Source organism: Tyto alba, unplaced genomic scaffold (assembly GCF_018691265.1).
Source record: "Tyto alba isolate M040663 unplaced genomic scaffold, T.alba_DEE_v4.0 Super-Scaffold_28, whole genome shotgun sequence".
NCBI classification, from domain to species: domain Eukaryota; kingdom Metazoa; phylum Chordata; class Aves; order Strigiformes; family Tytonidae; genus Tyto; species Tyto alba.
This window is the reverse complement of record NW_024881302.1, coordinates 16,315,914-16,331,025: the sequence shown is the minus strand read 5'-3', so window position 1 is coordinate 16,331,025 and position 15,112 is coordinate 16,315,914. Positions and strand designations below refer to the sequence as shown.

Below are 15,112 nucleotides of genomic sequence, written 5' to 3'. Positions count from 1 at the left end.
AAGTTAGTCTTGAGCAGTCTTTTGGGAAAACATTATTTTGCATTTTACAGCAATTGGCATTTATTCTTGATAACCGTTTGTTTTAGTATCCACTCAAGGACATTGTACAGAAGTAAAATCTAGCCCATGGGCCTGTAATTGTGTATTACTCCACTTGCTTTTCTTCATTTATTTGAAGAAAATACATAAGTGACAGCTTTATTGAAAATCTTTGTTATTATCTGCTCTTAATTGTTTTGAGATGGAAATTAAGCAGCTCCCCAGTGCAGTCACAAGGAAAGCATGCTTTGCTCCCACTGTGCCTCTCTAATTTGCTGTTCCCACTGCATTCCGTTAGATATGTTGCCATTATCCCCCTTTTACATCTCACACTAGCTGAGAAGTTTGGACATTACCTACATAGAATGCAGTGTTCACCTCATTCTCCTTCTATGCTGAACCTACTTCTTTTCTCACCACTTTTCTTCATGTGTACGCGTGGCTGATTTTGACAGGAAGCACTAGCTTTTCTCTGTAATGCTTTAGAAACTTAACCAGTTCAGCCATTTCCAACTGTATGAAAGATCTTCTGCAGAAGTGTGGACAGATGATTTAAACTATTGTGACAGCCACACAATAAGTATTATTGGGAAAAATCCCAATTTTTCTAAGTATTGGGTCAAGAATTTGCAGTCTGGAACTTACCTGCATTTTGCATCTTGGTGTATGCTCTGCTTTTCAGTAGTTAAAAGTGAGTGGTTTTGTTATGTCTAAATGGGGAAAGGCAATTGGGACATGTAGCCTTCGTAATAGGGAGGCAATATAAAAGTGCTACTACAACAGAATTTCACAGTAAGGGATCAGGAAAACGACCAGCATAATTCTGGAAAGTCTGTGTTGTAGTAGTTTGATTCCAGTCCTGTTTATGCATTAAATGTCTCTGTAATGTTGTTTTCAGATGAAGACTTTCCTATCAAGGACATAGCAAGCTCTAGAGCAAAGTGGCACAATGAACAAGAACACACTCTGCAGGAGTCTTGGAACTCCTTGGTAAAGTTTAATTATTCCCATCGCGGCCGAATCTCTAACATGGATTTTCAAGGGGATATCTTTGATGAGTTTCTTCATCAACAGAAAATCAACCGACCTGGAGAATATCAGCAAATGAGAAAAGAGGGACTACAAACACTACCAAGGCAAGAAGAAGGAAATTCTGTGGAGGCACATGATGGAAATGATTTTAAAATTCCTGTTTTGCCTTACGGGCAGCACTTAGTCATAGACATTCAAACAACATGGGGAGACAGACATTATGTTGGTCTTAATGGAATTGAAGTTTTCAGTTCTAAAGGAGAGCCTGTTCAGATTTCAAAAATAACCGCTGAACCACCTGATATAAATATTTTACCAGCTTATGGCAATGATCCCAGAATAATAACCAACCTAATTGATGGGGTAAATCGGACGCAGGATGATATGCATCTCTGGCTAGCACCATTTACCCCTGGAAAACCTCACTTTATCTTTATTGACTTTGCAAATTCCTGTCAAGTAGCTATGATTAGGATTTGGAATTATAACAAATCTCGCATACATTCTTTCAGAGGTGTGAAAGACATTATAATGGTGTTAGATGAACAATGCATCTTTAAAGGAGAAATTGCGAAAGCTTCAGGAACGTTGTCTGGAGGTATGCTATCATTTCTTATTTCCTTTGCGGAAGCAGCAGTACAATACAAACAAATACATTTAGCTTGTTCATTACCACTTTCCACTTCAAAGCAAGCTGGTACTTTGTATAGCATTTAGTCCTTTTAATTTCAAAATGTAATACAAAACCCACTAATTCATTCTTCAATGATACTGTGAATTTTAGCAGCATATAGAGCTAATCCCTGTTCTTAATAATGTCTTGGCAACAAGACCATATTTCAATACCATCAGTCACTAGACATTTAAAAGTTGCAGATTTTTACTTGTTGTCACGCATATGGTCTTTTGGAAAAGGTGATGGATAAACTTTTTTCCCATTTTCTTTTATATGTATTTGAAATTTGACTGAGTTCTCTAGGGTTTTCTGCTGTGCAGTATAAGTTTCATTCTCTACTAATTATATCAGTAGTCAGTATCAATTTACCATATATTATCTTTAAACACTACTGCAAATGAAATGTAGAGAAGGACTGAAAATAGTTTTTATCAGTCTATATATTCTTCTGCATGGTTTCTCCATTTAATTCTGTATGTTGCCTACAGCTCCAGAGCACTTTGGGGATACTATATTGTTCACTACTGATGATGATATTCTTGAAGCCATATACTGCTATGATGAGACATATGATGGTGAAATGGAAAGTGCCAGCTCCTTGAGATATGAGGACGAGCTAAAGAGGCCAACAACGGCTGATAGGGAGGGAGATGAAAGACCTTTTACACAAGCGGGATTAAGGACAGAGGGTCAACAGGTAGGAGCCTCTATGTTCAGAACTCTCTAAATGTCTTTCTGAAACATTACATGGAAGTAGTAGACACTGATTTCCATGGTGGAATAAAGGTCTGCAGAGAAACTAATACAGCTATCTGTCTGTTTTGAAGATTTTTTTTTCACAAGCTCAATAATTTATGCAATTTTTAAAGCCCAAAAGGTCCTCCAAATTTTAGTCTCCATGATTAATTAATAAGACTACAAGAAAGGCTGTACTGGATTGTATATATATTTTTTTCTTTACTTACTTGGACAGAGATTAGAGGGAGTTCTTTTTGATTTAGGTACTCCTGTAGGTTTATGCCACTCTCAGTGATTTTTATCATACAGTTATTCATGTAATGAGTAGCCGTTCTCCCTGTCACTCCAAACCAAAGGTTTTTCCATATTTTCCCCACAGAGTGTACTTTTGCTTGTTTCTTCCTCCACAAGTTAAGTATCTTACATGAGAAGGATCTACCCCTCTCAACCCTCCCCTTATTTTTTCCTCTTTCCTTTCTTGACTAGCATCTCCACGGGTCTGTGTGCATTTTGCAGCATAAGAATACCCCTTTAGTATTCCATGCGGTAGGTACGTTAATGCTTGGAGGAAGGCCATATTTTCAAGCACTGGAGTCTTGCCTCATACCATTCCAGCCCATCAGTCCAGTGTCTGAGCAAAGATCCTGCAAGATTTTCTGCTCAAGATGGTGTGGAGCAGTCTTTGACCTGATTTCCATCAAATCTTCTACCTTCTTAGAATCGTCATGGGCACTTACTTCAGTGAGGTTATCTTTTTCTAGGGGACACACTCTTACTTGTAAGCCTGTGAGGAGTTCTAAAGCTGAATCAATCCAAATTCCAGCTGGTTCAACTAAAGTGCTCCCAGTGATATCTGGTTCCTAATGAGCCTTTTGCTCTCGTCAAGCCTTCCCCTTCTGTCTTGTCCCCTCCTCCTGATGGCTTATAAGACAAAGGGAAATGTCATGACATTGGGATTTGATCTCGCTGTTATGATCTTGAGTCAGTGACTCTAACTCTTTGACTTCTCCACTGCTAGTTACCAACACTGGCAATGGTAATTTTGGTCCCACCTTTGCTTGCAGTATTTTAAAATGTTTAGACACCTTATGCAGTGCAGGATTTCATGAACACAAATGGAAGTTGACCTTTCTTTTCTTGATCGCTTGTTTGTTGTGAGCGTTCACCAGGATCTCTTCCATTGCAAAAGTCTGGACCTGGACTGGCTGGTTCTTACTCAGAGCCTCTGCCTTTTATTTGCTGTTTATCTGTGATGCTCTTCATATTCCTCTTCTAACTCTGAAATGTGCTGTATCAGCAAGGAAATAACAAAAGCTATTGTGACTGAGCCATTGATCACCCTGTCATTCAGTATTTGCTGGTACCATCAAGATTTTGTCGATGGATGCTTATCAGAATAATACAGATCTACTAAATGATTTGTCTTCCCCAGCATAATGTTGTCATTCAGACTCGTACTGGGTTTGAGCAATCTGTACCTATTGATAATTCACCTTTTTTTCCTGTAGCATGTTCAGTGAATGAAATGGTGTTTTAATGCACTGACTACAGAACTTTTCAAAAGATTTTACAGAAGTGTCTTGTCAGTATTATCCATGGTCATGTGTCTGTCCCATCATTTCAGTAATCTTTAACATGTCAACTTTTATAGCAGGTCAGATGTGTAACTAGTGCACTTCACCCAACTCTGACTGTGGCCAACAGCGGGTGCCTAGGGAGAATGTAAGAAAAGAGCAGACATGCAGTGGTGTTCCTCTGAAACACTCATCCAGCCCTTAGAAATTTCTCTCACAAGGCCTTTTTGCCTTAACCTTTGTGTTTAGTATCATGACATGGATTTTTATTGTGTTAATTCATCCCCTAGCTTTTTGAACCCATGTGTACTTTAACAACTTAAAATGCTCTGTGCTGAGTTTCCCAGCTTAACTTGCATAGCACAAAGAACCTCTTCCTGTTTGCCTCTAAGTTAATTTAATGTCCCCTAGTTTTTCTGTTGGAAGAAACTAAACAGTTATCCCATATTCCTTTCTTCAAGCCTCTCAAGATATTTATCCCCTCTGTTACAATCTCTTTTCCAGAATGGTTAGTCCTACTTCAGTTATTCCTCACATGGAAGGTGCTATACAGTATGGTCAGGTGTAGGAGCATGGTAATACTTTCTACTTGTTATTGGTTTTCCAATAACTACTGTACTATGGTCGTATTTTGTTCTAGCTATAAGGATCTAAGAACACAGGTAGGACAATGTTCAGAAGCAGAAGTAGTTGAAATGGCAGAAAATTAGACCATATCTGATAGAAAAGATAGTGGACACCGGTGGAATGAAGGGATCTGAGTACCCAAGAAATGAGGAAGAGGGAGAAAAGAGGTGATAAGCTGGCTTGACACAGATGGTTTACAACCTCTAGGGGAGGGAATTATTCTGCATTCTGTAAAACCAGTAGCTTTATTGCATCCATGTGTTTAGATATTCAGTACAGTTGCAAATTCTAATTCCCAGCTGGTCTTTTAAAGTTGTTCTGAGAAAAAGGCATCAGACATCAAAGGCAGAGTCAGTGATTTGTGAGAAAGGTACCCCCAATAGGAGGAGTTTTCCACCTTCTATAGGTAATATGTGTGTTCATTTCAGTGCACAGTTCTTGTTCAGTTTCACCTACTTAATTACCATAAGCACATTTGCTACTCCGTGAAGTACATTGCAGTCGGGGAGCATAGAAGATCTGGGATGTCAGTGGTTATACTGCAGAGATCTAATATAACAGTAGGAGAAAAGCATTGACAAGTGTATTTTTTTTAGGCACAGTGTACGTCCATTTGATGTATTCTGGATGACAGGAAGTCTACTTCCAGTGATGAATGAAACTATAGAGAAGGAGTCTGGAGTTCTAATTTCCTATTTGGCTTTTTGAATACTAATGAAGATTGAGCTGATGTTTTTGTAGAACTACTTACAATAATGGCAAGATTTCACTCTAATCTGCTATTATTTTGTTTATAGCCCAATACTGTATATGTAAAGTTAGGATTGTTTTTCTCATGTGTAGCATTTTTAAGTTTACCTACAGGGAACATAATTAGCCATTTTATCACGCTCATTCAATGAAATAAGTCTTATCTGCAACCCTCTGCAGTTGTCCTTTGTCTTTACTACCCTAATTACCCCAGTATGGTCAGCAGATTTTGTCATCTGTTTTATTCCTTTTCTGTTTTGCTATGTTGAATAGCATAGGCTATAATTAATTAGTATTGTCAAAAAACAAATGCAAGCTTTTGGACAAGTTTGCTTGTTTTTTATTTCGCCCTTTGACTCTTGAGGAGAAATTGTGGTGGCACTCTCTGAGGTCTTAACTTCCTTTTAGACTTCTTGTCTCTGCAACATATTTACAACATGTTGCAAATACAGTGTATTATCTGCTAGTGGCATTCTGCAGGTAAATAAGAGTGACTTAAGAATTTCAGCCTCTTTGAGAATAGGTAACTCACACTAGGGAGTCTCACATTTAACAATCCTATATGCATGAAAAAACACCCCTGATAGTCTTGACTTTCTAAGGATCCATATAATCTTCTACATTTTGGGATAGGCTTTCCATTATTTGCAGGACAGCCTGTGTAGTGAGGCAAAGGGGAGATTGATTACAAAAGGCTGGATGTGAAAAAAAGAACAGAACAAACCCAAAGAAACATACAAAAAAACCCACCAAAAAAAAAATCCAGTTTATAAACAATATATCTGTAATGTATATATGATATGCATGTTCATCGCACCTCTTGGTTTACTTTTTAGGTTCAAGAGGCAAACCCTCTCTCTGAATGTATATCCAAGGAATCAGGAATATTTACTGGAAAATGTAAGTTCCTACATTCGCTACTTGCTTAACCACCCTCCCTCTTAACATGTTATCAAGGAGGATCTGATTTGTCAGAGCTGTAGAGAACTTTGTGACAGATGTCAGGTCTAGAATAAAGAAGAGTAATTGAATATTTAAGGCTGAAGCTTTGTTTACCATGGCATTTAGAACATTATATTGTAACAGTTGGCTTTTAATCTCAGAAAAATAACACTAGCCATTTGCTTGGTCCCTGAACGGGATTTGTGATAGCTGTATCCCTTACCCAGTAATTCTCTCCCAATCCTATGTATTTATGTAGATAGATTGAATTTCTCAGATCGGATTGACAATATTCACCCTACAGTAAAGCTAGACCAGAATGTTATATCCATACTTAAAGTACCTGATTTCTTTATCCTGTACAAAAACACCTCTCTGTGGGCCTTTAAATTATTGTCCAGAGAGTTTCTGGATGGCCCAGAATTTTCAGTATCAGTTCCTAGTCCTTTGACCAGCACAAGAGAAATTGGGTTGTTGGGCCTGGCCTAAAGGCTTTAGCAACCTGTGATGTGCTCTCTGAAAATACACACAATGCTATGGCTTAGTAAGCCACATATCTGTGAACTGTGATCTATGACCTATGATATGACCTATATCTGCATCTGTGAACTTTATGAACGAGTCTATGATCATTTAATACCTGTGAACTTAAGATTCCTTGCCTTCCTCCTGTTTCTCAAAGTAGGTGAAAAGGATAGTAAGGGTGTGGTTCAGAGCTCAGCAGATGCAGTCTCTCACACTGACAAGATATTGTTAATCAGCTCATTGGACTAACTTGTCTCTACCAGACAAAGAGGTCCTGATTTTCATGAGTTCTTGCAGGGAAAGAGATGGAAAAGCTAGTTGTATTTACGGAAGGCTTTCCAGGTCTTATGTACGCAAAAGGAACTCCAATTTAGTCTGTTACACAGAAAAAAAAATGCCATTAATTGCTACTAGGGGCTATCTTTATAAATGACCTTGCACAAAAGCAAAACGATGACTAGAATCTACAACCTCATTTTTGCCATACCCTGACCTGCCTGCATATATTGTTCCTTGTTCTCCATATTCTGTGAGGACTGGGTTGAGAGGCAGCAGAAACAACAAGGTAGAAGACAAAATTTTCCAACTGGGTATTCGTAAATCTTCTTCACTCTGAGGGCAATCAAACACTGGAACAGGGGTTGAGGGAGGTTTTGAAATCTGCCAGCCTTGGAGACATTGAACCTTCCATTGATTAAGCTCCTGAAAGACCTGATCTAATGGACATGCTCTAAGCTTAGAGTCAGACTAGAGACCTCCAGAGATCCTTTCCATCCTGCATCATTCTGAGATTCTATGAAGGCGTTGTCTTGGTGATGCAAATACTAAACCTTGCGTGGATATCTGCTTCACCCTATCTCTTCCCCTTTGTTTGGAAATATACTCTGGTTTTGCCTGAGAACTCTCACATGCTTGTACACTAATCAAATGTAGTCTTAGCAATGGCCTTGGGAATAGCATCTAATAGCAGTGTAGCCAAAGCTCTAAACTTGTCAGCTAATAGAACTATTTATTTCTTAGTGTCCTTGCAAATGCTAATGAGATCTTACACCCAAGTGAATTTATGTCTATATCAAGACAGTCTCGTGTAAATTGCTACGGCTATTTAGAAGTAATTGGGCTGGATGGCTTAATAGGTTTAGTGCTTGTTTGTTTTACAGGGCATCATGACTACTGGTGCTTCTTTAGACATTATCTAACCTGATTATTTCTGGGATTCTGTAATGTGTGAAATAAAATATATTTTTAATTTACAGTGATGGATTTTTATGGAACCTGATCAGATTGGAATATTACTTGTTATATCTGTATATGGAATTTTTATTTTTTCAGTAAGGCATGAAACAGGTGGATACAAAGATACGCATACAATCTTCTGTGTGCCCAATTTTTCTTTCCCATTTATTTTCTGGAGAGGCAGAGTAATCAACATTGCTGCTTTTCACTAATGCTGTCCTATTAAAATACTTCCATATGTCCAGTTCTGATGTGAAGATAGTAACTTAAACACATTAGTAAATCAAATTTGTTTTTTGGTTTAACTATGAGTTGGTGTTCTCTAACAATTTATGGATTTATGAGAGACTGGATTTATATGACTGTATAGTCATTTAGCTGGCAAAAGATGATAGATAGACTTCAGACTAGTAGGTCTTCTCTATGTCTGCATAATCACAAAATCTGTCATGTAACTGCTAAAATGTACTATTGAATTACTGTCAGTCTATAATCTAAGTAATGAGGCACTTGATAACATGTTTGATCACAAGTTTTATAGTTACATGTGAACAAGATGTTGGTAGCCCACTAAAGGGGTCTAACACAGATTTACAGGCAATACTATGCTATTACATGGAGGTAGGCATGCAGACCAGGAAGTTTCTAAATATAGCATATAAAGTTATTTAATCTAAATAAAATACACATACTGCTATTTGTTGAGGCTCACATGCATGCTTATGCTCCTTACTTCAAAGTAGTAGGTATACAGATACATGTATATTCTTTTATATAGGCCTGCAACTGAATTTTACCATGACCTGGGGAGATTCTCATTACCTTGGACTGACAGGAATTGAAGTAATAGGAAGGAATGGTCAAGCATTAAAATTAAGTGCAGAACAGATTTCTGCTTCACCTCAAGATTTAAATGATCTTCCAGAGTATACAGGAGATTCCAGGACATTAGAAAAGTAAGTAGTGAAAGAGTGGGATTGTCCAAGCAGTTTCTGCAGGGCTCTTTATTTATTTATTTATTTATTTTTGCCTGTATTTTCCACCAACAGTTTTTGAGTTTATGAATTTTAGATGCATTTTACAACAGCCTTTATAAAGTAACATAATTATATAAACTTTTATTATGTTAACACATGTTAATGCAAACATGATTTTCATACCATCATTACTCATTCTTGGATTTCAAAAGCTACCCAGGAACAGCTTGTTGTAGAAACATGAATGAGATGTTTCCAAAAGATGGTGTTTGAGTTAGGAGGTGGTAACATGCCTGGTTGGTATCTATGCTAAAGACTTTCCAGGCAGAAATGTGGGTGTTTTGTAGCATCTGTCTATGCATATGCAGCGATATTTATGCAGGATTTCTGGATAATTTCAAGGAAAATTTTCAAGTTAGCAAATGGTGAGGATGTATTAGGGAATTGCACAAATAGGTGCCATTCTTTTGGCAGTTCTGCAGCTTTTTTTTTTTTTTTTTTTTGTAATTCCAATGAAGTTTTAGTCATTGACAAGTATACTTCCTCAAATTTGCTTGTACTTATAAGCTATAGGTCTGGAGCAGACTTGGTATTTGGTTGTTATTGAAGCTGCATCTTGTTGTTTCAGAGTCACGTCTCCATTTTAAAGGGTATTTTCAGTGGTAATGCTGTCCTCTGGCATGTTTATGGTCTGTGAATAGGTTTACAAATTACAACTTCTCTTTTCAGTGTCTTTGTTGAGTCTTCTTTAGGATGTTGTATTTATTTATCTACATGTATACTAATGCTGTTCTTTGTAGTTTCTGCCAATCTGACTAATACAGATGTCAAGCTTACTTATATAATTCCTTGAGGTTTCTGCTTATTTTTATGAAAATCTCTTCTATAGGCACCAAGATAGAAGAAATCTTCCCATGAGATCTTCTGCAATTAAGAGATTGTGGTGGTGGAGTCTCTTCATACTCCACTGTGATGGACACAAGTGTAAAGAATTCATTTAGCTTTTCTGTTGGATTCATATCTTCTCTGAATATTCCTTTTACACCCTAGTCATCTGTTGATCCTACAGAATTTCTGGCAGGCTTTCTGCTTCTGATGTATTTGAGAAATTTTATTTATGGTACCTTTTTCATGCTAGCCATCAGACTCTTTTTTGGCCTGTTCATACACATTTAGCCTTCCAGAGTTTATGATCCTATCAATTTAAGGTTTTTTGATCATGAATTTTGTTGAAAGATGGCTTGTAATAATTTTCTTTATCCTGCCACTGAGCCAGGCGGGCTTTGATTTTTCAAGTCCTCGCTTTTTCTAACATCTTCCTTAGTAAGTGGGGTGCATTCATTCTGTGCTTGCAGTATGATATCCCTTAATATTCTCTCTGGTGTGTGTAATGATTTTATTTTATTTTGTTGCTCCTTGGTTTCTTTTTGACATACTTCGTTTTTGCTTAAGAACCTTTCTGGGCACAAGAAATAGGGGCTTTTTTGGCTTTTGATATTTCTGCAAGCATGGATGTTGAATTTGAGTACTTTACAGTGCTCTTCAACTGTAGCATCTGGAATAGGTAGTGTACTATTCAGGACCAATTCAAGCATTACATAGAGTCATGGAATGATTTGGGTTGGAAGGGACCTTAAAAATCATCCGGTCCCACCCCCACTGCCCCGGGCAGGACCCCCTTCCCCCAGCCCAGGGGGCTCCCAGCCCCGTCCGACCTGGCCTTGAACCCTTCCAGGGAGGGGGCAGCCACAGCTTTTTTGGGGAACCTGTGCCAGTGCCTCATCACCCGCACAGGGAAGGATTTCTGCCTTATATGTACTCTAACACTAACCTCTTTCTGTTTAAAATTGTTACCCCTCATCCTACCCCCACCCCCTGACCCAGAGTCCCTCCCCACCTCTCCTGCCCCCCCTTTAAGCCCTGGGAGGCCGCTCGAAGGGCTCCCCGGAGCCTCCTCTTCTCCAGGCTGAACCCCCCCAACTCTCTCAGCCCGGCCTCCCAGGGGAGCTGCTCCAGCCCCCCCAGCATCTCCGTGGCCTCCTCTGGCCCCGCTCGAGCAGCTCCGGGTCCTTCTGCTGTTGGGGGCCCCCGAGCTGGCCCCAGCACTGCAGGGGGGTCTCCCCAGAGCGGAGCAGAGGGGGAGAATCCCCTCCCTGGCCCTGCTGCCCCCCCTGCTCTGGCTGCAGCCCAGGGCACGGGTGGGTTCTGGGCTGCGAGCGCACGGGGCTGGCTCACGGGCAGTTTTCCCCCCACCAGCCCCCCCAGTCCCTCTCCTCGGGGCTGTTCTCCAGCCGCTCCTCGAGGGCCCAGCCTGGGTTTGTGCTGGGGATTGCCCCAACCCATGGGCAGGACCTTGCCCTTGGCCTTGTTGAACAACATGATGTTGGCCTTGGACCACCTCTCCAGCCTGTTCAGGTCCCTCTGGATGCCACCCCTGCCCCCAGCGTGTCCCCCACCACACAGCTCGGGGTCGATCCCACTGTCCACGTTGCCAGCAAAGTTATTAGATGTTATCAAGATATGAAAGATGATATCTTCTCTCATGGGCTCCCTGATAAGTTCCTCTGTGAAGGATTCATTATTCAAATCTTTTTCCTTAAGGAACTACTAAATCTGGCAGACATTCTTCCATTAGACTTTTAAATAAATTGTAAGTACATAGGGCAATGTACCAAAGTAATTACAATGGACAATTAGTTCATATTCTTCTTTACTCCATCTTTGTATGATGTAGTTTGCGGTAGAACAATATAAAATCAGGATTCCATAATGAGAAAGTAATGGAATTAACTTTATCTAGTCAGCCTGAAGTCTGTGCTCTTATGAAAAGACATTGTCATGCTGGTAGAAAGCTTTTTAAAAGCATAGGAATGTGCCTAACTGTGTGTATGAAGAAGGATGTGAACAAATTCTGCTTCTCTGGGTTATCCATCTGCCGTCCAGCTCCTTACTGGATCCAGTATGATTGCATTGGCATAGTAACACACTGCAGAGTGCCAGATATACTAGTTTAGACATGGAACTGTGTTAATAAGTTATATTGTGTCTGGGTCTTAGATTTTTGCCTTTGGCCATTTTGGTACAAAGGTAGTTGAGCTTTCCTCTGCCTGCCCCTGTTCACCCAGGAAAAACCTAAGGATTTTTCTGGCTTTCCTCAAATGGACCCAACTAAAGGAAATACTGTTTTTTCTCCCCCCACTGTCATTCATTCAACAATTGCATAGTCTTTTTGACATTTACTGTGTTTTTTAATTGCATGCACATGGGCACAATAAGCCCTAGAAACTGGAATTGTCATCTATAAAAAAATTAGCACCTAAGAAGTACGTGATTTTAATGAGAAAAGCAAGCTTTTCCTTTTTTGCAGCTAATGGATTTTTCTCCTTGTAGGTTAATAGATGGAACTAATATCACAGTAGAGGATGACCATATGTGGCTCATTCCCTTCTCTTTTGGAGAAGATCATCTGCTCACAATTCATTTTGATAAAATTGAAAGTATTGCAGGGCTTCGCTTTTGGAACTATAATAAATCTCCAGAGGATACCTATAGAGGGGTAAGTAAAAGAAAAGGAGCACTGCCAGCAAAAATATACAGCAGTGCATTGGAAAATTGGTACCGTGATGAATGAATATAGCTGCCTTAATGGAACACCATAAATCTTTCTAGATTGTCTGAGTCTGAATTTTGTGGCAGGTATAATGCATTGCTGTCTCCACAAACAGCAAATATTGAAAAAAAGCCAGATATAGTTTAAAGAAATCTTCACAACTGATTTTTCTAAGAGACACATACAATAGCACATATTATATCCAAGATGTATGATTCTGAAGTGGTATCCTCTCAGTATCTAGTATTTAGGCCTACCATATGATTCTTTATTTCCTGGAACACAGGGCATGATAGAACAGGTCCACTTCTCCAACAGAAATTCTGTTTAGGTAAGTTACAGGCCAGTCAATCAATAATACCTTTTCCAAGAGGGAAGAAAAGTCTCTAGAACTCTAATGTTTATTAGGGAAAGTTGACATCTTTAAACACTTTGGCTAAAGTAGTTTAGCTAAAATTGTATAACATACCTCCTCTCTTCTTTTTCCAAGTTGCTTGTTTTATTTTTTTTTTTCCTGTTGAATTCTTGGAATTGACTGGCAATTGACACCCGTTGGAGGTTGTGTTACATCTTGCTGGCACTCTCAGTTTGGCTGTCCCTCATTTCCCTGGTTTTTCTCAGAAGCTATACATACACTTGTAATGATAATAAAGAAGCAGTTGCTGTTCACTGCACAGAAAGTTTATGAATCTATTTGTTTCCAGATCTTCCCCTTCACATATAACTGTTGCATTGTTGATGTCAAAACCCAGTCAATAGATAAGGAGAAAAATGTTGGTATGTATTAAACTAGAGAGAGACGGGACAAAAATGATCAGCAAAGTTCTGGAAAAAATTCTGAAATCAAAGTTGGAGGCATGGGTCTTTCATAGGATTGGGCAAGTTAATGGCAAAAGTTGCAGAACTGCTTCTTTGTGTAAATGTATGTTCCAGGAATTGCTTTAATATGAGCACAACTGAATAAACGTGTGGAGAGGTGTTCTCTCTCCACAACAGAGCCCTAGCATCTTTTAATATCAGTATGGGGTGTTGTTAAGTGCCAAAGACTGGGCAAAGACTGGCAGGGGGCCAGAGCATAAGATCTTTCATTTAAGCCACGGGTGATCTAGAGATATTAACATAGGGCATTTGATTTTGTAATACCCTGCATTAACCCAACATGTTTGACACATGGGAGGGTTCAGGAGTGTGTTGAACTTACCATCTAGAAGTACCCCCTGTAAAACAACTGGGACCTTTTAGTAAAATCTGTTACTTAATTGATATGATTTGACATAAAGAAAGGACTCTTGCCTATGAGAGTGGAACAGCTATGGGGGACAGTATGCAGTAATTTCAAGACTAAAGTTGACAAGGGCCAGAGCAACCTGATTTAGCTCTGCAGGCTTCTCAGCTCTGAGCAGGAGCTGTGGCTGGAGACATGCAGAAGTCCCTTCCAACCTAAATCTGTTGGTGATGATGTGTACGAAGTGCAATATGAAGAACTATCTTTCAGTGGTTATATGGAATAGTTTTTCACTACTATTGTAAGCCCAAGCTTCTTGAAGGCAGAGCAGGGGAGAAAAGTTTGAACATGAATTTTCATACGAAGTCAACTCCCTGTATGCGTGTCTCAATTATTAAAGGAGGGGAACAAAAGAAGGAAGGAAGGAAAATTTCACAGTTTACTTGGCTAGGTATTAAAAAAGAGATGAATCTGATAAAGTATGCATGCATGTGGCACACCTGTAAGTCCCATAACAGTTAGTAGGTGCAATTTAAATGAGAGGTTCATACCTGCAGTCCTAGAAAAGGACGAAATAAATTATTTGGACAACTGAAGATGTAAAGTATCTGCTGAGCCACAGTAAAGAGGCTTTAGACTGTAAACCTAGGGCATCATGACATCTGTCTCTTGAAGTATTGCCTTTCCTTCTAAGAAACAATCCCCCGGTATGAGATATAATGATTTGCTAGGCATCTGTAGACTGGTGGATTCTATTCACAGCTTTAGTATGAGAGGGTAATGGCAGTGAACTGTCAAAGTGAAGGCTTGTGTGCTATTTCCAGCTCTATGAAAAATTACCTTGTGAAAGCTTTGTTATGCGATTTGTAAAATGCTATGTGTGATGGTTGAGTGCCTTCTCAGATGATGAAAATTACTTAGAAATGAGGGCTGTAAAGGGCACATAAATATAAGCAGCTGTGGTATAATAGGTAAGATTTCATCTCTAAGTCTCTAGACTTCCCATTCAATACGTGTTTCCTAAGCTAAAGTGTATTTCAGTGGATTTTTCACTTACTCTCCCTGGCCTGGCAGACAAATTCAGCTGGAAAGTAGCATGCAGAAGAGTTTCTGATATGAAAAGGATTTTTCCTTTCTTTGCTCCCAAGCGTGTTAAAGATG

The 15,112-nt window shown here is 39.3% G+C and overlaps 1 protein-coding gene across 5 annotated transcripts in view; it reads left to right on the top strand.

Moving 5' to 3' along the window:
* Window positions 1-15,112, top strand: part of KATNIP (katanin interacting protein) — a 62,549-nt gene that overhangs the window by 33,308 nt on the left and 14,129 nt on the right. For all 5 annotated transcript variants that reach the window (XM_032983570.2, XM_032983568.2, XM_032983569.2 and 2 more), the window contains exons 14-18: window positions 938-1,669; window positions 2,236-2,444; window positions 6,273-6,336; window positions 8,918-9,095; window positions 12,507-12,672. In XM_032983570.2, coding sequence (XP_032839461.2) covers window positions 938-1,669; window positions 2,236-2,444; window positions 6,273-6,336; window positions 8,918-9,095; window positions 12,507-12,672 — 1,349 coding nt within the window. The remainder of the gene's footprint in view (window positions 1-937; window positions 1,670-2,235; window positions 2,445-6,272; window positions 6,337-8,917; window positions 9,096-12,506; window positions 12,673-15,112) is intronic.